Source organism: Carettochelys insculpta, chromosome 28, assembly GCF_033958435.1.
Source record: "Carettochelys insculpta isolate YL-2023 chromosome 28, ASM3395843v1, whole genome shotgun sequence".
Taxonomy (NCBI): Eukaryota; Metazoa; Chordata; order Testudines; family Carettochelyidae; genus Carettochelys; species Carettochelys insculpta.
In genome coordinates, this window is record NC_134164.1 from 10,138,940 (window position 1) to 10,165,524 (window position 26,585).

General features: G+C 50.5%; 2 protein-coding genes across 2 annotated transcripts in view; both read right to left on the reverse strand.

Annotated features, from left to right (window-relative positions):
- METTL2A (methyltransferase 2A, tRNA N3-cytidine) overlaps window positions 1–691 on the reverse strand; it is a 30,064-nt gene extending 29,373 nt beyond the window's left edge. Inside the window, exon 1 of the mRNA XM_074979328.1 lies at window positions 575–691. Within this exon, the coding sequence (XP_074835429.1) occupies window positions 575–684 (110 nt within the window). The 5' untranslated portion in view covers window positions 685–691. The remainder of the gene's footprint in view (window positions 1–574) is intronic.
- Window positions 692–6,639: 5,948 nt separating this feature from the next.
- EFCAB3 (EF-hand calcium binding domain 3) overlaps window positions 6,640–26,585 on the reverse strand; it is a 41,862-nt gene continuing 21,916 nt past the window's right edge. Inside the window, exons 7-13 of the mRNA XM_074978709.1 lie at window positions 18,790–18,933; window positions 17,152–17,223; window positions 16,310–16,436; window positions 15,097–15,305; window positions 11,534–11,718; window positions 8,972–9,094; window positions 6,640–6,933 (exon numbers count right to left, since the gene is read on the reverse strand). Of these exons, the coding sequence (XP_074834810.1) occupies window positions 6,640–6,933; window positions 8,972–9,094; window positions 11,534–11,718; window positions 15,097–15,305; window positions 16,310–16,436; window positions 17,152–17,223; window positions 18,790–18,933 (1,154 nt within the window). The remainder of the gene's footprint in view (window positions 6,934–8,971; window positions 9,095–11,533; window positions 11,719–15,096; window positions 15,306–16,309; window positions 16,437–17,151; window positions 17,224–18,789; window positions 18,934–26,585) is intronic.

The window sequence follows — 26,585 nt, forward strand, 5'->3', positions numbered from 1 at the left end:
CTGTGAACAAAGAAAGGAGGGGGTACCCAAGAGAGACAGGAATCAGGCTATGCAGAGGAGGGGCAGTTGATGCCCCCAGGGGGGCTGTGGCTGGAGAAGGGGGGTGGTACTTACAGGGCAGGAATCGGGCTGTGTGGGAAGGAGCGGTTAGTGCCCCCAGGGAAGCTGTGCAAGAAGGAAATACGTAGTGGGAGATGGTCGGTATCCCGGGGGCCTGCATGCAGAGAAGGGAGATGGTACCCGGGGCGGGGGGGCCCCAGGGGAGCTGTGCGCGGAGAAGAGGGGCGGTACCCAGAGGATGGGAATCGGGTTGGGGGTGCTGATGTGCGGAGCGGGGGGGCTGCGTGCAGAGATGCGGGCGGTACCGGGGGCCGCGCACGGAACAAGAGGGGCGGTACCGGGGGGGGCAGTGGGTGCCCGCAGAGGGGAACTGCGCGCGGAGAAGGGGGACGGTCCCCAGGGGCTGGGAATCGGGCTGCGCAGGGTGGGAGTGGGTGGTCGCTGACCCCGCGTCTGCGCGCGCGGAGAAAGCTGTCTCGGCGCGGCCTGGGGGGCGGCTCGCGGGGCCTCTCACCAGGCGTTGTGCTGGAAGAGGCGGCTCGGGTCGGTCAGGAACCGGGCGCCGAACGGTTGTCTCCTGCCAGGGGCCGCCGGCGCCTGGTCCGGCCCGCTGGGCGCCGCCATGACAAGCCGCGCGACCCGGAACCGGAAGCGGCTCCCGTCTACATCTCTCCCATTCACCTCTGTCTGTGTGGGGGCGAGCCCGGCCCAGGGGCGTAACAATGGGGTCCCGCCCACCCGTGACGTGTCCCACGTGGTCGGGGGGAGGTGTGGAGAGCCTCGCCCCGAACCATAAGCTCTGCAATTGGGTTGCAGGGCGTGTCCACGCTGGTAGCGCCGCTGCTGCGTCCCGCGTGGGGCCTGTCCCCGCCAGTCTCCAGGGAACCACGCGCCCCCATCTGCCCACCCACGTCTGCTGTGTCCAGCGTCTCCTCGTCCCCCGCCCAAGCTAGTTCTTCCCATTGCTGGCCAAAGCCTTTTGTCCTGGACTAGGCCCAGTGCGTTGGCCACGCGCTACCCACTCGCTGAGGCGCCAGTCACTGACGGCTGCAAGTGTGTGTTTTAGTACCTGGAGCTTGACAGAAACGGAACACTTCACGGCTATGTCAACGCTAGAAGTGTCTGTCGAGAGAGCTGAGCCCACAGAAACTCTGCTGACATCGTATCAGCACACAAAAGCAGGTCAACAGAGTTCTTTTTATCCACTCTGTCGACAGCGAACGGCCAGGCTGCCCTGCCCTCTGTCAATGGAATCGCTGACCAGCCGCTCTGCAAACAGGGCTGCCCGGCGAACCGGAAGCCCTCTCTATTGACAGAAGTGTCTACATTCCGCTTCTGTTGATAGAAGTGCTATTCCTCAAATTTTCGAGGGATAACGCTGTTGACACAATGCAGAGTTCTGCCAAGACTCTGTCGACGCTTTGTGTGTAGAAGGTCCCTGAGTTATGTCGACAGAAAGCCCCTACGACAAAACTCTAGTGTAGACACAGCCGAAGTGAATACCTCCTGCAAATACAAATGGCCATGTTGCATTTCTCTGAGCTTCTTCTCACCCCACACTTTGTGTAAAGCTTTAAAAACCTGAGTTGTCTGTAAATGAGCAGAACATTTCAAATGTGATCTAAGCGGTAAGTAGATGTGAAGACAGCGGTTGATGCCAAATACTTATTTTGCTAGTCTTTAAAGTGCTACTTGACTGCTTTTTGTTTTGATAGTGTATAGACTAGCATGGCTTCCTCTCTGTTACTTAGAGAAAGGTACAAGCAATTCCCAAGAGGACAACTGTGAAATAACCTCGGCATACAGGGATCCCCTGCCTACCTCAAGCAGTTAGAGGTTGGGTTTAAGTCATGAAACATAAAGGTCTTTTCTAATCTTTGATCCATCAGCTGTGGTAGTGGAGCTGAAAGGCTGTAGCATTGTAAGGTACAGACATCAGGGATTTAAGCAGATATACATTTATATTTGTCCCCCTTCCCCCTGGCTATACAAGAAAGAATGTGAAATAATTCTTTGTACAATGACTTGATATTCTCAGTGGTATAGGATGTGTAATCAGTCACTGAACCTCCTGTAAATTCCTTCACTCTGAAATAGGTATGAGCCACATTTCAGAGATGAGTTAAAATCAAATTTAAAGGAGTTAGCTTGATAGTAAAATGTCACTGTCTTCACTTTAAATGCCATTAGCTTGATTTATTGACCCCTTAGACCAATAACAAAATGTTATTAAGGGATGGGTGTAACGTCAATTTCAAAATTAAAATTTTGAATAAAGGCTAGTGTGGAAGTGCCATGTCTGTAATTTGAATTTGTTAGCCTCCAGAAGTGTCCTGTATGTATCCTCCATGTATGGCTGCTTCCTTCTCCACTGTTCTCCATCAGAAGGTCACAAGAAGCCTGTGAATTTTTGATTGAATTAGAATTTGAATTAGAATTCAGCAGTGTCCAGGCCTGCAAATATGAAGTGCACTCATTATGAAAAAATTCCTTTGCCCATCGCATCGCACTGCATTGGTAGCCATCACACTGCATTGGTAGCAATTGCATCGGTAGCCATCTCCTGCAATCATGAGCACTCAGGGTAGTGATCTGCTTAGTACTTCTCAGGCTCACAAGAGAGGCCAGCATGGACCCACCCGGAGGTTCTGGATCTTCTTGCAGTTTGGGGAGACCAACTGGTGGCCAAGAGACTTTGGGTGGCCAACAGAAATGCGGCAATCTATGAGCAGATGTTGCAAAATAACTGCCAGAGGTTACTTCATGCAATGCCAGGTGAAGGTGAAAGAAATCCAACAGGCCTATTAGAAAGTCTGGGAAGCCAGCCAGTGGCTGGGGCAGCTCCACAGACCTGCCATTATTATGAACAGCTGCACATGCTAATGGAGAGTGACCCCACCATGAAGCCCAGTCTTAATTATGACACTTGTGGAGGCCCTGGTCTGGAGTTCAGGGTGAGCCAAGAGCAGTTGGGTGCCTTGTAGGAAGAGGGCAACAGAGAGGAGGAAGGTGGCAACCAGCATGGGACCAAGGAAGTTCTTCCTGACAGCTTGGAGCTCTTCACCATAGACCTGCAACTTGTCCCCTCCATGCCGGTCCCCTCCGCGCTGGTCCCCAAGCCCCCTGGACCAAGCTGTTCTGGTGAGTATTTATACTGCATGCTAGAAGTGGGTTGGGGGTGGGTATAACTATACGGTTGGGTATAGGTATGCTTGCTATGGTTCTTTGCCCCTCTGTTAGCCAGTGGCCGGGTAATGTGCGGTGAGGTATTCCCTTGGGTCCTAAACAACCCAGTTTTTTACTGTTAGAGCAGGGAGCTCCTAGCACTCTCACCTATGGCCAGGCTGTGGTAACCAAACGGTTAAAGTTCTTTTTATTGTGCCAGCTGTGTTGGAGTGACAGAGAGCAACAGCAGTCAGGCTTAGATCTTAACTAGTTACAAGTTTATTTAGGCTACAGTTATAAGCGTGAGGTTACAGAAGGCTATTGTCTACTTTTATATGCTAGCAAAGTACAGGTGTTAACAAGTTACGTTACAATCCAATACAAAGATATCTGTTACAATTTAACACGATGATGTCTTAATACAACGACATCTAGTTACAGAGCTCTAATTCTTTAACTGTGCGCACCAAAAAGGAGACCTTAGCATGGGTATCGTCTCTCAATACCAGCGTAGCCAAGCCGGATCGGTCACTCAATTCCACAGAAAGACGAATACGAGGTTGGGCGTCCCCAGTTGCGGACCTCGGGAGGCAATCACCTGACCTGACCAGCAGGTAGTTGGTGGAGATGCACTCAACGTTAGAGTTCTGCTGGGCCCACCTTTATACCCCCTTAGGTTACGTATTCTCTTTCTTATCTATGGTGCCAGATCGTAGTGGTCTGTCTTTTGTGGTGCCAGTTTTTACAAGGGCAATTCTTACTTAATTTGCACGTGTAAGACAGGAGATAAGCAATTTGGGAGTACAGGACATTCTTTTGCAGGGGCGGAGATTTCCTCTTCTGGGATGGTATGTGTGTGTGCATCAAATCCATCAATGCCAGCTGGGGTGATTTCGTGAGGTCTCCCCGCCCCCTTGTTGACAGTTTGGCCTGTTAGCCTTTTATCTGTACTTTCTGTTTCCCAGGGTCACGATGAGCTAGCACATCTGGGCCTCAATGAGAGACATCAAAGACTGTGCTGTCAGCAGCTGTTTCCATGCCCTGTGTGCTTGTGAGGCATCTCAGTGGGGGGCAGGGGGCAGCAAGCAAGCTGGCTTGTAAGGGGGAGACTTTTGTCTGGCTACACCCTCTGAACAGCATGTTATTGTTTCTTCAGATGGAGTGCTTCTCCTTTTTGGAGATCTCCTCGAAGGCCTCATCCAGTCACTCTTGTACATTTTTCACGAGGTTCTTGGGCAGGCCTGACTTTCTGCAGCTTCCACAGTAGCAAACCTTGCCATGCCAGGCAACCAGATAGCGATCTGGTGTCATGGTGCCACACAGAAGTTCAGCAAATTTTCCAGGCTTATTGTCATACAGCACAAGCAGGTCTTCTTTGTTCATATCTGTTAGTTTTAGGAGGATGATGTTTTCTTTGGCAACCTACAGAAGCATGGCAATATGCATCACATTTTTTTTACCACGCTTCCTGCCCTTTTATATTTCCCTGCAACAGCTGGGTGGTGCTCCATTCCCCACCCCCTGCAGCAGTTTGCAGGCTCTGCAGGGCATCTCCCCTCCCTTGTCCCTTTCCTTTGAGCTCGGTGCAAGTAAACCCTTTCTGGAGCCTCAGCTTCAGCATTTCAGATGGATGGGAAAGTTGCCCGCCTGGATTCACAAATATTGTGCAAAATAGTGCACGGTGTAATCACGGTGGGGACATTAGTTTCAGAAAGGTCTGAACAGGTCAATAAGCATCTGAACCTCGCATTTAAATGGCCAAAGGTGCATTCAACCACCACTCTGCACCTGTTGGGTCTCTGATTGATGTTTTCCTTGCTGTGGTCCAGGGCTCCTGTGTAGGGCTTCATAAAGCAAGGGAGCAAAGGGTAAGCAGGGTTGCCCAATATTATAATGGGCATCTCCACGTCGCCAGTTGTGATCTTCTGATTGGGGAAAAAAATACCATCCAGGAGCTTTCTGTACAGCTCAGAATTTTGGCAGAGGCACACGTCGTGAACCCTCCCTAACCATCCAACGCTGATGTTGGTGAAACAACCTTTGTGATCTAGCAACCCTTGCAACACCATTGAGAAGTACCCCTTTCAGTTTATGTACTCAGAGGCCAGATGGTTCGGGGCCGTGATGGGGATGTGCGTGTCATCTATTGCCCTACTGCAGTTAGGAAACCCCTGGGCAGCAAAGCCATCCACTATTGCCTGTACATCTCCCAGGGTCACAGTCCTCTTGAGGAGATGCTCACAGATTGTATGGGCCACCTGCCTCACCCCTGACCCCACTGTAGATCTGCCCACCCTGAATTGATTTGCCACTGACCAGTAACTGTTGGGCGTTGCAAACTTCCACAGAGCAATTGCCGCTTGCTTCTGAACTGTTGAATCTGGCCTCATTCTTGTGTTGCTGCGTTTCAGGGCAGGGACCAGAACATCACAAATTTCCATAAAAGTGGACTTGGGCAGGTGAGAGTTGTGCAGCCACTACTGGGCATCCCAAGACTCCAAAACGATGTGGTCACACCAGTGTGTGCTGGTCTCATGGGTCCAAAACCACCACTCTACTATCACCAGTGCATCCAGGGCAGCCAGCAGTTGTGAGTTCTTGGAGTGCAATTGTGATCTTTGCTCTTCAAAACCACCATCATGATCATCATCATTATGATACTGAACCATTGTTGAACTTTGTAACTGAAGGCAAAATTCCATGATAGCCAGTGTGGTTGCTGAAATGATGTGGTGCTATGAGTTGAAGCATTTGGGGATCCATGCTTGCACTGGCAGAGAAAATGCCACAGGAAATGGCACAATCTTCATTTTTTTTTGAGCAGATACTGGTGGTCTGACTTCAGAGAGAGTGCTTTGCATTCTGGGATTCAAACATGAATCACCCACAAGCAACCGGGGCTAAGGCACTGTGGGATAGGTACCCACAATGCACTGCTCATGCTGTCATACTTGCATGGGGCAATAGGGATGTGGAAACGCAACACAGAAAAATGGTGGGTCAAATTTCAAGAAGCTTTGTGGCTACTTAAATTCGAGTTCATAAGAATGAGGTTAAAAATCGAATTTATTAAAAATCGAATTTATGTCATAGTGTAGACACAGCTAAAGTCAGACACAGATAGGAATAGAATAGAGGAACCTTGACATCCCTAAACCCAAATTTATCCTCTTGTCCAAATTTAACCTCTATAGTGATATTCCTGAATTCCGTCATTGTTATAAAGAGCTGAGACCAGTAGACGAAAAAAACGTTTTTCTTTTAATTTTCACTGTAATCTCCAGTGTGCAGAGGAGAACCAGTTCTTTTTCCTAATTTCAGACACAGTGATCTATGTAATGGCGTGAGACTGTTATAGGGGGAAATAATGGGATGGGAGAAGGTGAACAGTGCTAAGAAAATGAAGCAACATGGCTATTTCATTTCATTTTCTTTCCTTTTTGCACCCTTGACCTCACTGTCATCAGAGCAAGCTGAGGAATGTTCTCTGTGGTATAGTTTGTTATCATACTCCTGAAGCTCGTTGGGTGTCACTAGCTCCTGGCAGATGTTCCATGACCAGGAGTAGGTGGAGAAAGCATGATAGAAGCTGTGGTTCCCTGACTCCAGCCCAATCTGGCCACCGTGCAACCTCTGCCATAGTCTCAACATCCTGTTCCTCTCTTTGAGCGCCATCCTTTGCTTGTACATTTCAGTTACCCTTTTCACCTGTGAGGACAAAGTGGAGGTTGAGAGAAGATGTGGTGTAGCATGGAGCCAAAGCTTTACCCAAATGTAAACTAGCTATTGCAGAAGTTAGATGTCAGTGTAAAAAAAAAGAAAAAGAAAAAATCCAGAATGCCCTTTATCATTCACTGCAATTAAATGCCAGTAAAAAACCACCAGTTCATGTAACTGAAAGATTGATTGACTTATTTATTGTCACCACTTTGGTTTCATACCTCATGCAATTCCTTGAAATGACTATGAAGTTACACAGATGCCCAGTTACAATTCTTTCACCAGAAAGTTAATCATATGAGTTACACCATAAAATTACATGGTAATTTCAGTGTAACTACAGTCACTGTATTACAAAGGTTTGTGCATGTACCCTCAAACACATGAACACCCACCTTGTACTCCCAGCAATTTCAGTGGCAGTTGTGCTTACTTACCCCAGGTCTGAGTTTGTTCCATATATGAAGCAGCCACATGTGTCAACAAGTAAAATGGAGCTCTTACACTCTGTCTTTAAATGTTAATGAAAGGGGTTAGATTGACAGCATTGGGAGCTGAATTCCTTTCTCTATGGCTATGTCTACACTAGAGAGTGTTGTTGACAAAAGTCATGAAGTGTCCACACTACAAATGTGTTCTGTAGACTAGCTGTTGACAAAACCCAGGACTTTTGTTGACAGCCTTCTGCCTCTCCCCCATGAGGCAGAACACCTCTGTCAACAGAAAACAAGCGTGGCTGCCTTGAGGGGAGAAAGGGAGGCTTTTGGTGACAGAACAGTCCTCCATGGTGCCAGCCACCTGGCTGGGGGGAGACCCTGTCCACTGCAATCACAGCTCTATGCTCTTTGCCTCTGGCCATTCTTAAAGCTGCAAGCAGCAATGGAAACCACGTTGCAGGAAGGGGCAAGTGTTGCAGCAGCATAGCAGTTGTGAGTGGGTCCAGTGCAAGCTGGGGGCTGCTCTGGCACCATGGCTATCTGGACGGTGCAAAGTGTGTCACAGAAAGCGTGTGAGCTCTGCAGTAGCTATGTTGTCCCTCAGTGAGGTAGGCAGGCCTCAGCATGGGTAGGGAATGTGAGTGACAGGTGTTCCTTTACAGGTGCGCTTCATGGAAAAGCCTTCCAGGAGCCCTGTCCATGCGACCCTGTATGATGAGGTTCCTGGGTCTGTTCTGTCAAGAGGGTGGCCGGCTGCATAGCCACTCTCTGTCAACAGAGCAGATCGCTTTTTTGGTCTGCTTCTGTGTGTGGACGCACTCTGTCAAAAGAAGGTTTGTTGGAAGATCTCTTCCCACAGTAACTTCTGTCAACAGATCACTGTGGTGTAGACGTAGCCTATAGCGTGAGGCACATCTCAGCCCTGTTCTGAATAGATGGCTGCTAGGTGAAAGGGTAACACTAGGTGGCCATGGCCATCTGCTTTGTCCTCCAAACAGGGGAACAAGGCCAGCTGGGACGCTGGTTTGTGAGATGTGGCTCCTGTTCACCAGGACCGAACTCTTTATAAAGGCCACAAAATAGATATCTTCCTATCACTAGCAACGCAGTCCATATCCAAAGCAGGGCCTGGACATGAAAGGGCTCCATAGCCTATTTCTAATGCTCAGCCTGTCCTTAGAAGAAGAGTGTGTTTTTTTGGCAAGGATCTGACAGTGTCAAACTGGTTGTCTCCTAAAATACTAGAGAAAAAGGAGGGAAGATTCAGCCTGAGAAGCAGAATGCACATGCAGGGGACTGCTGAGGCGATGCCCAGGAAGATCGACCCACTCAGGGTTGCTCTTTCGGAGTTCGATTTCATGTGTCTGGTAGGCATGCACAAAATTGAATTATCAGGGGTCAGCACTGACCCCTGTACTCCTTATGAGGTGCAAGCAGTAAAGGAGGTTGATGGGGGGAAACTCCTCCACCAACCTTTTTCAGTGAGGATGGCCATGTAAGTCAATTGCAAATACATTGATTCTAGCTATGCAATTGCCTTTCCCTACGCTTAGGGATTCTTTGAAAAGGGTGGTAGACTTTGTACTCACATCAAGTCGTATCTCACCCAGGTCTTCTATAGTCAGATGGTGACGCCGCTTCAGCAGGTGAGGGCTGAGATTAAGGGAGGTTTTCTGGTCTTTGATGTAATCAGGAGGTTTGGACACAGTTGCCTAATTGAAAAAGACAAGCCTTTGGCAGTGGCTGTGACTTACTGCTCTCAGGGACAAAAACTTCTGCTCTAATGCACCTGGCCAGTTGTTTACTGAAGCACATTTGGGGAAATCCCTTCTTTGTACAATTCAGGCTGAAGTATGAAAGATTAGCCCTGTCTCAGCAATGCAAGGATACTAGCGTATATGTACGAAGCAAAATTCTGCTCTCAGTCACGCTTGTGTAAACCTAGACTCACTTCACTGAAGTCAGTGAAGTTACTCTAGATTTACACTGCAACATACAAAAGCAGGGTTTGGCCCTACTTACTTTCAGTTTTGCTGTACTCCAGTATTGACCCCAAGAGGAGGATAAAGCACAGCATGATGCTTAGAAAGGGTCTTTCAATGTTGTTACATATAATCATAATTTCCCATCAGGCGTCAACATGATTCAGGGTGTGTGTTGTGGATGACAAAAGAGAAAGCAGACATCCCCTGTAAGTGTTTTGTGTAATCCGAGTCACTTGACCATATCCTGAGATTGAGAAGTGAGAGACAAAGGCTGTTTGGTCAGTCAGATAGCTGGGTGATATCTCCTGTTGTATTCATGGTTGTGTTCATTCCTTTAATCATCTGACTAAGACACCCAAACCGGCTTCCACATATTCTTTATATCTCTGGCAGATTAGAATGGGAGGAATTCAGAATCTTCTGCCTCAGATCTTTTAGGACAGGAATCAAACCCAGACTCTTTTCACCCATCCCAAGATATTTAAGAGCAATCAAGGCTATTTGTTTCCCAGTAAAAATGCATCTCTTTCTTACCTGGAATAGTCACCCAGCAGTATCAGGCTTTCTGGGCTGCAAAGGAAGGAGCTATTCCAACCATTATACCTCTGATGAACGACAGGGTTACAGATTGCCAGAACTCTCCACTGTATGTAACCTCAAACTGTACACCAGGGGACAGCAACCCTCAACATGGGTGCCAAGAGTGGCGCCCAAGCTGATTTTCATTAGCAGGCAAGGTGGGAGCTCAGCCCAACCCCTGCTCCCCCATGCAGCTGGGAGCTGTCTCAAAGGCAAGTCACCTGTGGATTAACAAAAGACTAGCTAATGCTACCAACCACCACCTCACTGGTAAAGCTCTGCCTCTTCATTTATGTGTTAATGAAGCTGTTGTAAATAGGACTATTAGTGACTTTAAAAAGTGTCACTGGCACATGGACCATACATAGAGGTCAAAAGGCCAAATTTCAGCCCTCCACCTTGGAAAGATTGATGACCCCTGCTGTATACTGCCTCAGTATGCCAGCTGAATCAAGTGCAGGCTAAACTATGTAGTATATGCAGATTAATTTCAAGAACATTTCTGGGGACTATTTTCTAGGAGCCATATTCATAGATGAATCTCAAAAGCCATGTCTACATGTGCATGCTACTTCAAAGTAGCGGCACTAACTTCGAAATAGCGCCCGTCACAGCTACACGTGTTGGGCGCTATTTCGATGTTAACATCAATGTTAGGTGGCGAGACGTTGAAGCCGCTAACCCCATGAGGGGATGGGAATAGCGCCCTACTTCGAAGTTGAACGTCGAAGTAGGGCACGTGTAGACGATACGCGTCCCACAACATCGAAATAGCGGGGTCTGCCATGGTGGCCATCAGCTGAGGGGTTGACAGACGCTCTCTCCAGCCCCTGCGGGGCTCTATGGTCACCGTGTGCAGCAGCCCTTAGCCCAGGGCTTCTGGCTGCTGCTGCGGCAGCTGGGGATCCATGCTGCATGCACAGGGTCTGCAACCAGTTGTCGGCTCTGTGGATCTTGTGTTGTTTAGTGCAACTGTGTCTGGGAGGGGCCCTTTAAGGGAGCGGCTTGCTGTTGAGTCTACCCTGTGACCCTGTCTGCAGCTGTGCCTGGCACGCTTATTTCGATGTGTGCTACTTTGGTGTGTAGACGTTCCCTCGCAGCGCCTATTTCGATGTGGTGCTGCGCAACGTCGATGTTGAACGTTGACGTTGCCAGCCCGGGAGGACGTGTAGACGTTAATCATCGAAATAGCCTATTTCAATGTCGCTACATCGAAATAAGCTACTTCGATGTAGGCTTCATGTGTAGACGTAGCTAAAGACATCTAAAGGGATCTAAAGATCCATTAAACATCCCTAAAAGATCTAAAGTTTGCATAATTTGCAGTTCTATCCCCATCGGTGGGTATGTTAAGCCACCTTAGACAGCTCCAGGCTTACTCAGACTCATGCCCCATTGGCAGCACTGAATTTGACCTACTGAGTTAAAGGAAATATAAGTACTGAAAAACTATGTGCTGACTACACATATTTCAACAGGGAAGAGTCTACTGCACAAGACTTGCCCTTGTGCATCATCTACTAATCATAATCATCATCATTTACTAATTGTCATAGTCATCATCATCGGCTAACTTCCTTGTCTCACCTCACGCAACCAGTTTCTTTTGTGAAAAAAGTGGTTTTCAAATGATGATATTGGCTCTTTCCTTCTCTGCATCTCTAGCTTCTGTAAGTCTTTTTTCGGCTTTGGTACTGTCATTCCATCCCGGTTGGGAAGCAAGGGGAAGATGGGTACCTGAGCATAAGGACTGTCAGAAGGGATGCTGCTTGCTGGCAAAGGGGGAGAAAAAGAATGGATATCACTAACTGGGCACAGCATCCACCCTCTGTTTCCTAGTCCTGGCTCTAGCCATTCTAAACTCAATCTGAGCAAGGCAGGACTACACATCTGAGATGTCCCCTATTCACATATGCTCCTTTTTGTACCTTCCCTTCCATAAAGCACACTGGCTGTTTCTACACATGCCACTGCCTCTGAAAGTGGCATGCTAATAAACAGCCTGGAAGATGCTAATGAGGCACAGATGTAAATTTCTGGCACCTCATTAGCATATGGTCACATGATTTGGAGTCCGGAAGAAGCTCTTCTGGACTCCAAAATAGCTGTGTAGAAGCACAGCTTCCTGGGATCTCCCGCAAAGAAATCCTCCCTCTGGAAGCCCCATCTTCCTGAAAAGGGAGGATTTTCTTCTGGGACATCCCCAGAGGCCGTGCTTCTACATGGCTGTTTTGAAGTCTGGAAGAGCTTCTTCCTGACTCTGACTCATGTGACCATATGCTAATGAGGCGCCAGAAATTTACATCCATGCCTCATTAGCATCTTCTGGGCTGTTTATTAGCATACCACTTTGGGAACAAGTGGCACGTATAGAAACAGCCACTGACAACATGAGCCAGAATGACCTTTGATTTTGGGTGCCCAAATTTACTGATCTAGGGCCTAATTCCACAACTGTTCAGCCTCCACTATTTCAGCGGATGACAGAGTTGTGGGTGCTCAGGACTTCTGAATAATAACACAAGTCTTAGCCATAGCTCAGAAGAGTGAGAGATGGACTCCTGAGCAGCCACCGAGAAGAATGAACCAGTTATTTAAGGTTCCCTTGGGCTATGTGGTATGTTGGAATTATTATTTATGCAGGACATTATTGCCATACTAATTTAACTGCACATTTCGTTCTTAAGTCCAGAGGCTAAAAGATATTTATTCAATTGCTCTAAATGTGCCTACAAAGCAATGCACTACATCCAAACAGTAATAAAACAGTTGTAAACACTCAATCAAGATACAGGTGGAGTGTCTCTGATCTAGCACTCTCCAGACTTGACCAGTGCTGAAACAGAGAATTTGCCAAACCATGGTAGGTCATTGTTGCCTAGCAGCATTACCAACACTCCCACCGCGTACTGGGCTTTTAAAAGACATTTGGGGTAAATTACAGCTAAATAACAGCACAGAACACTGAGAGCCAGGACTGGTGACTGTAAACAAATTTTATGAGACCATTGGAAACTTGGCCACACCCATGATAAGGGGACATCCAGCTAATTAAAATCATGCTGTACCATGGATGTTGCCGGACCAGAGAGCAGCAGACTAGAGAGGTTGAACCTGGACTTACAAACAGGTTAAAACCCCAAGGGTGCTTACACCTTATGTGTTCAGGCAGGTATTAGCAATGCATCCTTTAAGAATTTACTTTTTATACTCTTTAACAAACAAGTGACGCCATTGCCAATTACTGACTTCCTCTATCAGGAGCATCACAAATAACTGCACTGACACGTCGACGTATTCATGACACTTAGAGCATAGGAAGGAGGTGCAGGATCCACCCTTTTTCACGAAAGATGCCTGGGTGCACAGCAAAGAATGGCCATGGAAAATATGGAATGAAAGCTGGAAGACCATGCGGGGCTGGAACAGAATGCAATGCATCATGTGACAGTTAGCACAGTTCCAAGATGCACTGTGATCCGGTTTGACCTCTCACAACACCGAGCAACAGAAGGTGTCAACTTATACTGTGGGATACAAACCCACAGTGCATTGCTCACACTGTTGCTGACAGCCCAAAATGGATGTGATCTGTAGCCAGAGGGAGGTAAGTGTGAACAATGTATTCCAATTCTTGGATCTCGACCTAAGTTTGATTGCCAAAACTTGGTAGTACAGACAAAGCCTTGGTTAAAGGCACCCAAAGCAGCTCAGAGAACAATCATATTGTGATCATTAGAATGGTGTCACTCTGGTGATTCAAAGGGGTGGAGCTTATTTTTTGGGCAGAGCTTGGAATAGTTTCCTTCCTGCCCCCATTTAATTCCTCATCAAATAGTGATCTGGAGTTGGCAAATATGGACTCTAGGCAGGGTCGTCTTTAGGATTTATGGGGCCCATCACCGTACTGTTAAACTGGTGCCCCTGTGGCCAATGGCAGCTGGGGGGATGACACCATTTTAGAGATGTGATTTATCATCTTTAGCAACATATTATTGACATATTTTTAATATAAATTTTGAGCAATAAATTCAAAAACTGACACTATACACCTGGGTTGGCACATGCCTGTTAAATGGCTTCATTATGCTTGAATTCCTCTTTCACAGGTTGTGTTCTGCTTAGAGGTCTGGCAAGCCCTTTCATGTTTAAGTTAACTAGATCAGCAGTGTCCAATAGGAATTCAAAGATGACCACACTTGTGGCTGTTGTCTTTTCATATTCACCACCTTATATTATACAAAACTTTATAGATCTAGGCACTCCCAGCTCCCCCCGCTCCCCCGCTCTAAATAAATGCCCTCCCTCAGAGCCAAGCACACTCCCTACCCCATTCTAATTCAATGCCGGTGACTCACTGGAGCTGCCGCTGGGGCTGCCGCCGCCATGTGCCTCTCCCACCAAGCGGTGGGGTGCATGCGTGGCGCAGGCAGATGGCACTCCCCACGTGTGGCTCTCAGGAGGAGATGCATTTAAAGGCTCCAAGAGCCGCATGCGACTCGAGAGCTGTGGGTTGGCCATCCCCATATTTGCCACAATGCAGTGTCCTATTTGCCACATGGGGCGAGTGGCAAACTTATCGGACACCCCTGAACTAGATCCTCTCTGGAGGAAGCAGAGCCATGGAACGGGTAGAAGAGGAAGTTGGGTGGACATTAGGACTCAATGGTGCTTCAAATTTTCAGGTGCCCCATGCAACTGCATGTTCTGCATATGGGTAAGGACAGCTGTGGTGCTATCCCAAAGCAGTGGCCACGTCTATAAATCTGAAGTGATTTGCCTAAGACCACCCAGTGAATCTATGGCAAAGCTGGGAAGAAAACCCAGAGTCCTGCATTATCACTACATGATTATCCTTCCTACTATCTCTCATGTTTTGCTGTATTCCCTGGAGGATTGCAATCAGCATCTCTTTTGGGGGGTGTAGGAGTTTATTATCTGCAAATAGCAAAAAAAATTTGGTTGCTAACCAAGACCCTGATCCAAAGCCCAAATGTCAGGCAAGGAGCGAGGACTTCTCCTTACTTGCAATGGGCAGATGGCATTGCAGTGAATAACTATGACCTGCAACTAGTTGTCTTCTGCCTCTTTGGTACCTTCAGTTAAATTTCTGCTTATATACACAAATAGTGGACTCTCACATTTCTTACCCTTGAGGGTTTCCACGTAGGCTTCCAGCTCTTTGGTGTTCATTACTGAGATGCGGGCAGCCCCTGCAAAGGCAGACATAGGAGTGACTCTGCCTTTCTGAGAGACTGGGGATTTTCTGACTGTGTGCCTCTTCCCAGGATGCAGTAAGCTGCCAGCATCTATCAAAGCCCTCCTGGCAGTGGATGCCAGGAACTTCTTCCGGTAGTAACTAGAAGACAAAAGATGGCTCAGAGTTCCCAGACACTTCACACAGCACATCTAGAACCACCGAATGGCCTTTTCACCTTGCTTCTTAATGGGGACAAGCAAGGGGAGGAGGGGAATGAAGCTGGTACCCTTTTGCTCCCTTGTGTTGTATAGGGGAGGTGTGGAAGGATTTTAAAATCACACCCAGTTTTCGTTACTTTAGTATAAATTCACCTCTTACACATCCTGAGAGACTCTATGCAGAGCTAGAGACCTGCATTCCGCGTGTGAAGAAAGGGATTTCTGTTCAGACAGCGTAATGTTCTCTGGGCCACATTGGGGTCCCCGGCGCACACTGAATAGCACTGTGCCCTGTTGCTTTCACTGAGGCCGCTCGTGGAAGAAGACACTGCTCAGGGTAACCGAGGAAGGGTAACTGAGTCCACCGCCCTTCTTTTTCAAACCATCTTAAAAGACTCGCAAAAAAGGCTCTTCAAGGCTCATCTCCCCACTCTGCTGATACAGAGCAGAGAAGGCTCTGAGACCATACTTTCGAATCCTCCAACCAGACCTGACAATCCTATTCCTTGTAAGGCATGGGTGGGGAACCTCTTGCCTGATGTCCAGATCCAGACCGCAGCTTGTCTGGATCCAGATCCTGAGGCTCAGAGCTCCCCTCCATGGCATCTGGCCTATGGCAGGGTGGAGAGGGTGGAGCCCTAAGCCTTGTGGGCTGGACCAGGAAAGCCACTGTCTGGATCCTGACAATGGGCTCTACTGGGGGCTGGGGACTGGGGTGGGAAGGGTGGCACAGGAAGTGGCTCCAGGATCCACTGCCAGTTGCCTGCCAGTGGGTGGGGGGAGCAGTGGGCCAGGCAGCCTGCCTGGGAGGCTTCCTACCACTGCTCTGATTGGCTTGAATTCTGGCCAATCAGAGGTGTGGAGAGCGGTGGGTCTGAGTGTGCCTATAAAACAGAGCTCCTTCTTCTTCTTCTTGGCGATCTGGTTGCAGTTCTCAGTGCTCACCTGACTATCTCAATCATAGCCTTCCTTGGCAGAGCTGACATTTCCACCAGCTTTGAGAGGACCTCAAACAGCAGGATTCCTGTGGCATCAATGGATGCAAAGTCCTCGGTGCTGCCTTTCTCAGGGGCTGCAGGGAAAGGGACCACAATGAGATCATCCACCTCCCCAAGCCATCTCCTTCAGAGTCCCCAGTCAGCATCTCCACCAAGGGTTTGTCCGGGCCAAGTATGGTGTATGTATGGTGTGCAGCCATGTCCCCTGCCTGGTGCACTGGGGCAAGTGCAGCTACACCATAGCAAGGGAGACTTCATGTTGCCCTCTCCCATTGCCCAAGGCAGCATAATAGCTCCAGATAATCCTGGTTCCCCCTCTGCTTTGTAAGATGCAAATTTGGTGCTGGTATTCCAGCCCAAGGGAATGAGAATGAGTATGTGGGCACAGCTGTGACTCACCCAGCCTGGTCATATGCCCCATGGTTTCTGGACTCCCCTTTGTCACTCCCCTTTCATGGTGACTGCTCCCCATGAGACAGGTACCATGGGCAATTGTGCCAGTGCACCCATGCTTCTCTGTGCCCCAGCCCTCAGCCCAGGGCTGGCAGCTGCATCCTCCCCCTGAGCTGCACTGGCCAGGCTTTGCCTGGCTATTTCTAATGCTGCCAGCCTTGTGCAAGCTCATTCGTGAGCGGGGGTTGGGGGAACCACAGTTGCTGACATCTGAGTCATGTGACCTCCTGTTTGCTCCAGCTCCACTGCCTCTCAGTACATGGGGTTCTGATCCCACACATCACTGGGGGGGACCATGGTCAATCCCATTGGCTGAGCAGGGTTCACCGCACTCACCTACAGCCTGGATGAAGCGCTTGTTGTCACTGACAGTAGTCAGAAAATCAGAGAAGTTCACCTTCCCATCTCCTGCAAGGTAAACAGCATTTCCCACTGGTCAAGTGCCTTTCCTCCCAGGGGCTCGGACCAGGCCAGTCTGGCTACAGCCGCCTTCCCCTGAGGGCTGGTGGGGAGGGGGCTTTCTTACTGAGGTCCATTGCCAGGCATCTGCACAATGCCTCCCCACACCACTGGTTGTCATCGGCATAGGTCTGACTAGTTCTCAGGCCATGCTGCTCAAAGGAGCCCGTGTCAGGGAGCGATACTGTCATGGCTAGCCTGTTTCATCCCTGTGTGCATGCGCTGGGCTGGGGAGGGGCAGTAAAAGAGGATGAGAGAGACCTACCAGAGGAGAAACCTGAGTGTGTCCCAATTTGAAACCTGGCTCAACCTGAGGGCTGGCACATTTTGGGCCTGTCTGTGGCTTTGGGACACCAGCAGCACTGGAAAGGGATGATGATGAGTCTTGCATGTGTAACCCCAGAGGCACCGAGTCCACTGAGAAGGGAGACTGAAGAATCTGTTCTATAGCCTTGGCTAAGAGCCCGCTGGCTTTTAGCTCATGCAGCAGAACACGTGGCTTTAGCCCCTCAGGTCACAGGTGCATTCTCTCCTGCCGACGACCAGGCTCTGCCAGCCTTACATGCATGAATCAGTGACCCGGAGGGACTTGCTTTGGATGCTTGCTGAGGGAGAAGGCCTTTGTCTCCGTTGGCAGAGGGGCATTTCTGGGAGTGGGAGCAGGTTCTAGGCTGGACACGCTGTGTGTGTGAGAGATGTGTACTAAGGGAAACTACTGACTGGTCACAGGAGAAGGAAGAATTCCCATGGCCTCAGGCAGGATCCCTCTTGAGGGGTCAGGCATAGCCTCAGGGCAAACTGTCACCCGTTCACGTGGTGCCCTGGGTTGTGCTGACTGACGTGGGGGCGGGGCATAGTCCCATCCTCCCTTGGCCCCTCCCCCTTTGGATTAGCATATTGCCAGCCTAGTGCACTGCCTGCATGTCTGGCCCATCCTGGAGCTAGCCCCATGCACAGCTGCCTACAACTGCACCCCTTTCCCCTCTAAGATGGCTTTCATACGGACTTGGCCTCACTTTGTAACACATCAAGCCACACTGCTCCATGGCATGGAACCAAGTAATGGGAATTCCCAGCCTAATGCCCACACCCTGGGGGCACAGTTCAAGATGTCCTGGCACCATTAGTTCCCTCAGCTCCTGATTTCTGGGGCTCTGAGAGCTCACCCTCGATACAGCCTGAATGTGCTGTCTTTGTACTCCCTAGAACGGTCGCATTCTGAAACGAGGGGCAGGAGACAACACGTTAAGGCACTGGTCTGCAAGGCAGAAGATCTGGTGCAAGGTCCTGGCTTGTCACAGACTCGCTGGGTTACCTTTGGTAAGTCACCAAATGAAGACATGATACCTCCTGCTTCCCATCCCCTGTCTTGCCGATTTAGGCTGTAAGCTCCCCAGCACAGGGGCTGCTTCTTCAGCCACATGGAATAGAATCTATCACCAAGCCCTGCTCTCACCGAGTGCTGGGAGTTTCAAGGGAACACATCTCCAAACCAGGGCCGAGGTGGATACTCACCATCTACATCAGCACAGGACAGCTCCTCATAGGCCTCTTGTTTGGTTAAGCTAACTCCCAGCTTCTTTGCAGTTGTCTCCATGCCTTGCAGGTCAATATTGCCATCTGCATCCTTGCTGAAGAAATTGTAGGCCTGGTGGAAAGCTGAGAGCATAGAGGGAAAGTACCACCAGTTACATCCGTTGTCGGTCTGACGGTCTGATCAGTTGAGACTGTAAGCTGCCTGGGGCAGTAGTTGGGTCTGCTCAGCACAAGGGGGCCCAGACCTCAGGCAGGGGCTGGCCCATAGGTGCTACTGCAGCAGAACAATCGTGATCTAACAAGCTAAAGAACAAACTGCATTGGCTATTTGCCAATCTGCTTATGAAGGTAGAAGACAGACAACTGGGGCATTGTTACCTTCTAGCTGGTCTCTGGTCAGAGTCTGTGCTGCTTTGCAGTGACTCCTGTCACGGAGGATGCTGCATAACTCCCTGCCATACAAGCATCAAGAAATAAAAAGGACAATTAAATATGCAGCTCCTGTTGGTGAACAACTGCTGAGTGAATGGATTCATGGCAGGATATGATGCAGGAGGCCTAATGTTTCTCTCAGCTACACAGATGCAACCATACTAAGCTCAGTGGGGTTGCATTAGTGTAACAGAGAAGTGTTTATTATCCAGTGCTGCTCTCACATCAATTTTATATAGATATAAGCACCACCGAGGTACTGCGAAGTCACTCCAGAGTCACTTCTGATTCTGCTGTCTTATGCAATCTGCTCAGCTTCCTCAGAGCTGCAGAGGCTTTTACATTTACGGGCTGAGACCCCAAAGGACTGAGCTGCACAAAGACCACTGACTTCAGCAAGAGATGTGGGTGCTCAGCCCCTGGGAAAAAACAAGCCATTGATATTTAACTCTGCTACTGCAGGGCATCCACCTGGCCTGCTCCATCTCCTCCCCTGGAAAGCACCAGGTATACTATAAAATTCGATTTTAGTTAAGTCAGATTTAGGATAATCATAGAATCGTAGAATACTAGGACTGGAAGGGACCTCAAGAGGCCATCGAGTCCAGCCCCCTGCCCCAATGGCAGGACCAAGTACTATCTAAACCATCCTTGATAGACATCTATCTAACGTGTTCTTAAATATCTCCAGTGATGGAGATTCCACAACCTCCCTTGGCAATTTATTCCACTGTTTGACCACCCTGACCGTTAGTAACTTTTTCCTAATATCCAACCTAAACCTCCCTTGCTGCAGTTTAAGTCCATTGCCTCTTGTTCTATCCTCAGAGGCCAAAAACAACAAGTTTTCTCCCTCCTCCTTATGATGCCCTTTTAGATACCTGAAAACCACTGTCATGTCTCCCCTCAATCTTCTCTTTTCCAAACTAAACAAGCCCAGTTCTTTCAGCCTTTCTTCATAGGTCACATTCTCTAGACCTTTAATCATTCTTGTTACTCTTTTCTGGACCCTCTCTAATTTCTCCACATCTTTCTTGAACTGTGGTGCCCAGAACTGGACACAATACTCCAGCTGAGGCCTAACCAGCGCAGCGTAGAGTGGAAGAATGACTTCTTGTGTCTTGTTCACAACACCCCTGTTAATGCATCAGGTGTGTTGTGAACAAGACATGATTAATGTTGTAATAGTTTACCGTTAGGCAAATTGTATTTTCTTGTATCTGTATCTGATGTCAAGGCAAGAACAGACCCTTATGATTATTATTTGAACTCAGATTTAAGATAAATATTGCCAGAGTATGATGAGTTTTAAAACTAACTTGATATTCTGGCTAAATGCTCATATTGTCTCTAAGCACCCCATTGTGTGAATGGGGAATGTATGCAAAACCATCAGCAGATGTTCTAGGGAGGGATCAGGACAGACACTGGGACAGATGCATGTCCTAATCAAAATATGAGAAGAGGGCATATTGATGACTCTGGAGGAGGAAGCAGTCATTTATCAATGAGGACAAGATAGCAGAGATCCAAATCAGCATGATGGGACAAGAGGTAAGAGGAGAACAACAACTTTAGGAAACATTAAGAAACTTGAGAAAACAAGCACTCTCAAACAGATGCAAAATCCACTGATCTCAATGCAAGAAAACTGCTATAACAAAGGGGATGCTCTGCCATGGACTCTGGGTTCATCTTCCAGTTTCACTGGGATCTCAGCCCAGGCTGAAATGAACCTGGTCCCAATCCATCCTGATATTTCGTTAGCTTGGCGCCAACTGTTTTTCAATTAACGTAGTGTACTGCCTTTTCCAAGGAAGACCTCGGACAACATAGAGAAGATCTACTGAGATTGAAGGACAACAACTGGGATACTCGTGGGGTCAGTTAGACGTTTTGTCCTGAGACAGTGAAGTGGAGGAGACTCAAAAATGACCTATGCTCCACCTAGAGTACCAGGGTTTAAGTCAAGTCAAATCGTTGCCTTTTCCCCTGAAAGAGACCCCATGTGCTTCCTATAGGCATAAGACAGGGAGAAAGCACCATGACCAACTTACACTGTTCTGGGCAGCCCCTGCTGTAGCTGAGTTACAGCATTAGATCACATGAATGAAATGCTGGGGTCACATGATCCCCATGTGAGGAAGAGGGCTGCCTAGTTCTGGACCACCTCACTCTCCACATGTCATTGTGTCTCTAATAATTATTCTAACAAACTGGCAACATGTTTCTGTCATAACAGGTTAAATTAATCCCCTGGATACATTTCAAATTGCTGAACATGGATCCCATTCAACAAATGGGAAGCAGGAAAAGACCACAGTCTGCATTAGGTAGGTAATAGAGTATCCAGGCACATTGGTTCCTCACAGCCTGCACCCCCAAGTAAATAAGGAGTGGCTGGCTCAGCCTCTATACCTGCTTAGGCCAGGATCAGGCTGTTTACCCTGCCACTGCTCTGCATTTAAAACCCAATTGTCCAGTACTTGAAGCACAATAGGACAAACCTCATTACTAATGAATGATCTTGGTTGAAAAGATGCATTCAGACTAAGAAAAGCCAAGGAACACATCGATGCCTATTTCTCTACAATACGTTCTTCTTACACTTCAGCTGAATTTTTCTTGTGTCCCCAGAACTGATTCCAGCATGTCTGACTGCACTATTGAGAATTTCAGTCATGCTCCAGTTATACTTATCACAGAATCACAGGGCTGGAAGGGACCTCAGGAGGTCATCTAGTCCAGCCCCCTGCTTCAAGCAGGATCAACCCCTACTAAGTCATCCCAGCCAGGACCTTGTCCAGCTGGGACTTAGAAACCTCAAGGGATGAAGAATCCACCACCTCTCTAGGCAACGCATTCCAATGCTCCACCACCTGCCTGGTGAAGAAGTTTTTCCTAATATCTAACCTACACCTCTCCCTCTTCAACTTCTGACCATTACTCCTTGTTCTGCCATCTGACACAACTGAGAACAGTTTCTCACCCTCCTTTTTAGAGCTTCCCTTCAAGAAGCTGAAGGGGGCTATTAAATCACCTCTAGGTCTTCTCTTCTGTAAACTAAACAAGCCCAAATCCCTCAGCCTATCCTCATAGGTCTTGTGCTCCAGACCCTTAATCATTTTTGTTGCCCTTCACTGAACGTGCTCCAGCAAATCCACATCCTTTTTATACTGGGGGGCCCAAAACTGGACACAATATTCCAGATGTGGCCTCACCAGTGCTGAATAAAGAGGAATAACTACTTCTCTAGATCTGCTTGAAATGCTCCTCCTAATGTACCCCAGTATGCCGTTAGCTTTCTTGGCTACAAGGACATACTGTTTACTCATATCCAGCCTTTCATCCACCATAACCCCTAGGTCCCTTTCCATCATACTGCTGCTGAGCCAGTTGGTCCCCAGCCTGTAACAATGTTTGGGATTCATCCGCCCCAGGTGCAGGACTCTACACTTGTCCTTATTGAACGGCATCAGATTTCTTTTGACCCAGTCCTCCAATTTATCCACGTCCCTCTGGATTCTCACTCTACCCTCCAATGTATCTACCTCTCCCCCTAGTTTTGTGTGATCCGCAAACTTGCTGCGGGTGCAACCCAGTCCCTCATCCAGGTCATTGATAAAGATGTTGAATAACACCGGCCCCAGAATCGAGCCTTGTGGCACTCCGCTTGAAACAGACCGCCATCCAGCTATTGAGCCATTGACCACTAGCTGTTGGGCCCGACCATCAAGCTAGCTTTCTATCCATCTTAAGCCGTGTCTACACGTGCACGCGACTTCGAAGTAGCGGCACTAACTTCGAAATAGCGCCTGTCACGGCTACACGTGTTGGGCGCTATTTCGATGTTAACATCGACGTTAGGCGGCGAGACGTCGAAGCCACTATCCTCATCAGGAGATGGGAATAGTGCCCTACTTCAACGTTCAACGTCGAAGTAGGGACCGTGTAGTCGTTGCACGTCCCACAACATCGAAATTGCGGGGTCCTCCATGGCGGCCATCAGCTGAGGGGTTGAGAGATGCTCTCTACAGCCCCTCAACTCAATGGTGGCCGCTTGGAGTGGCCCCTTAAAGGTCCCCGCCCCCTCCCTTTCTGTGCAGGAAGCTGAGAGAGCGTGCAGGCAGCAGCAATAACACGCGGCCAGCCTGCACGCTCTTCAGCAGCCCCAAGAACCCCCCAGCGCACCGATGGCCGCCCGGCAGCCCCCCCAGCTCCCCCAGGGGACCCCCCCCAAGGGGAGCCAGGGCAGCCAGGCTGGCAGCCAGGCTGGCAAGCAGCAGCGGGGCACCTCCTGGACAGAGGCCGAGCTTCGGGACCTGCTGGGGCTCTGGAGCGAGGAGGAGGTGCTCCAGGTAATGGGGAGCAAGAGGCGGAACGCGGATGTGTTCACTCAGCTGGCCGAGGGCCTGACTGCCTGGGGTCACCCTGCCTGCACTCCGGACCATGTCCGGAGTAGAGTCAAAGAGCTGCGGCAGGGTTATGCCCGGGCCCGGGATGCGGCCGGCCGATCTGGGGCCGCCCCCGTCACTTGCCCCTTTTACAGGGAGCTCAGGGACATCCTGGGCCCCCGGCACACCTCCTCCCCTCCGGCCACTCTTGACACCTCAGCTGAGGAGCGCCAGCAGGCCCCGGAGCCGGAGTCCACCCCAGAGGTAAGCCCCGCACCCCGGGGGCCTCCCCCTGGAGCCCACCCCTGGGGCATCGCAGCAGGAGGAGGAGGAGGAGGGGGACTCCTCCTCCGCTGAGATGGGGCTGCACATCCTCCTCCCATACCGGAGCAGCAGCTGGGCGTCCGCCCCCCGGGTGTCCCCGGACCGTGGGAGTGGACCTACAGGTATGTACCCACCCCCCCCGGTGTACACCCCTGGGGTTGAGGGGCGGGGGTAATAGATATGTGGCCAGGGCCCTCCACATGCCCAGATGTCCATGGCCCCAAGGACAGCAGTGCCATGTCCCTCACAGGAGTGCATCAGCCCCTGCCCTCCCCCACCCAGCACGACAGTGCCATGCCCCATCCCTGGGGCTGGGGGGAGCGGAACCTCTAGGGTCCCCCGGGAGGAGGGGGTGGGACACCCCGCAGCAGCAGCAGCAGCAGCAGCAGCAGCAGCATGTGATGGAGTGGGGGGAGTGCAAATGCAAGACTCAGGCTAGATATGAGCAACAAGCTGAATAGCTCCCAGGGGCAAAGGATGATCCTGGGGCTACAACTGGCAGGTGACACCTCTGCCCTGAACAAAGAGGAGGGAGGAACCGAGCTGGCTTTGAATCCGGGGGGGTGGGGAGGGGCCGCAGGTAGAGGCTAGGGGAAGGGAGAGTTGGAAGGCAGCCAGCCTGAGGAGGGGGAAAGCTACACCCCAGAGGGGCACCCCTTGGGGTCTTCTCCCCAGGACGGGTTGGAAGGACTGTCTCTGACTGCTGTACTGTCACTCCTGGGAGAAACTGGGCATCTGTGGCCTAAGAAACCTCTTCTGTCAGACCCTGCTGAGTGAAGTGAGAGTCACTCCCGCCAGGGGACGGGGTGCAGTGCAGGGGGACCCGTGAACCCCATCACAGCAGCATCTCCCAGGGACGGGGATGGGGAACCTGCAGCACAGGGGTGGGGGGACAAAGGCCATGGCTCGGGGCCCACACTAACGCCTGTCTCCACTCTTCTTCCCCCACTCCTGTGTTCCGCAGCTGCACCATCGGAAGGACCAGAGAGTGCCGGCGAGGCTTCAGTGGTCCCGGAAACCCCTCTGGGGCCATCGCTCCAGGCAAGCCCCTCGGCGGAGGACCAACCAGCCCCACGGCGGGCAAGATGGCGGACCCAGCAACACCACACGCTGGCGACGGACCCCCAGTTGCTGGCCATCCATCGTCGGCAGCTGGAGGTCGCGGAGCAGCGCCTGCGGGTGGACCAACGCCGCCTCCACCTCCAGGAGCGGGCGCTGGCCTGGTGCCAAGAGGCATGGGGGGCCTACATGGATACGTTCAACCGCCTCGTGGACTACCTGGCCCCCTATGCCGCGCCGGCCACCGCTGCACCCGCCCTGAGTGTTCCGCCCGCTGCGCCACCCGCTGCTCCGCTCGTCGCCACGCCGTCCGCCGTCGCCCCACCACCAGCCACCGAGGGCCGGACCGCTGAGGGACACCTGGGGCCAGCTGAGACTCGCCGGACGTATCTTCTGGTCCGCCCAGCCCCCAGCCAGCCCTGGACAGGGCTGCAGCCGAGGCGGGGCTCCCGGCCGCCCACCCCCAGTGCCAGACTATAGGGGCATGGGGCCCAGGACATGGCCCCCCCCGTATATAGTTTTGAGACTTATTTATTTGTGCCCCCCATTTGCCCCGTCCCCCCCATGTAAATAGTTCTCCCCTTCCTTGTAATCCCTGGTTTTCTGTTTTTTGTACATATAATATATGTAAACTTTTTTATTATTCACTTATATAATAGTTTAGTTAGAAGGTCTTGTATATAGTTTGTTGTTATTTGTTAAAAAAACAGTTCAAAGAAAACCAGTTTCATTTTACCAACAAGTGCATGCTTTTATTTGTCCAGGAAAAGTGGTGGCGGGGGGGGGTGTGCTGTTGGGTGCTCCGTGGTGTGGGCGTAGGGGCAGGGAGTGTTGTGGAGGAAGGGGGTGGGGGCAGTGGGGGGCCTGGCAGAGTTCACCCTGCGGCCTCATCGAAGTGGGCCTTTAGGGCCTCCCGGACCCGGGTCCTTTCGGGGTCCACCTGGCAACTGGGGGCAGCGGGTGGCTGCACGTCGGCCCTGCCGGCCTCCACAGCCCAGCCCTGAAAGAAGGCCTCCCCCTTGCTCTCCACCAGGTTGTGTAGGGCGCTGCACGCACCCACAAGCTGGGGGATGTTGGTGGGGCCCACATCCAGGCGGGTGAGGAGACATCTCCAGCGCCCTTTGAGGCGGCCAAATGAGCGCTCCACCACCTGGCGCGCATGGTTCAGGCGCTGGTTGAAGCGCTCCTGGCTGGCAGAGAGATGGCCCGTGTACGGATGCATGAGCCAGGGCCGGAGGGGGTACGCCGCATCTGCGATGACGCAGAGGGGCATGGTGGTGTCCCCCACAGGGATCTCCCGCTGGGGGATGTAGGTCCCCGCCTCCAGCCGGCGGCACAGGCCTGAGTTCCGGAAAACCCGGGCATTGTGGGTGCTGCCAGGCCAGCCCACATAAACGTCCTGGAAACGGCCCCGGCTGTCCACCAAGGCCTGGAGGACCACTGAGTGGTAGCCCTTGCGGTTTGTGTAGCGTCCTCCACTGTGGTGCGGGGCGCGGATGGGGATGTGAGTCCCATCCAGAGCCCCGAAGCAATTGGGGAAGCCCAGCGAGGCCAAGCCTGCAATGG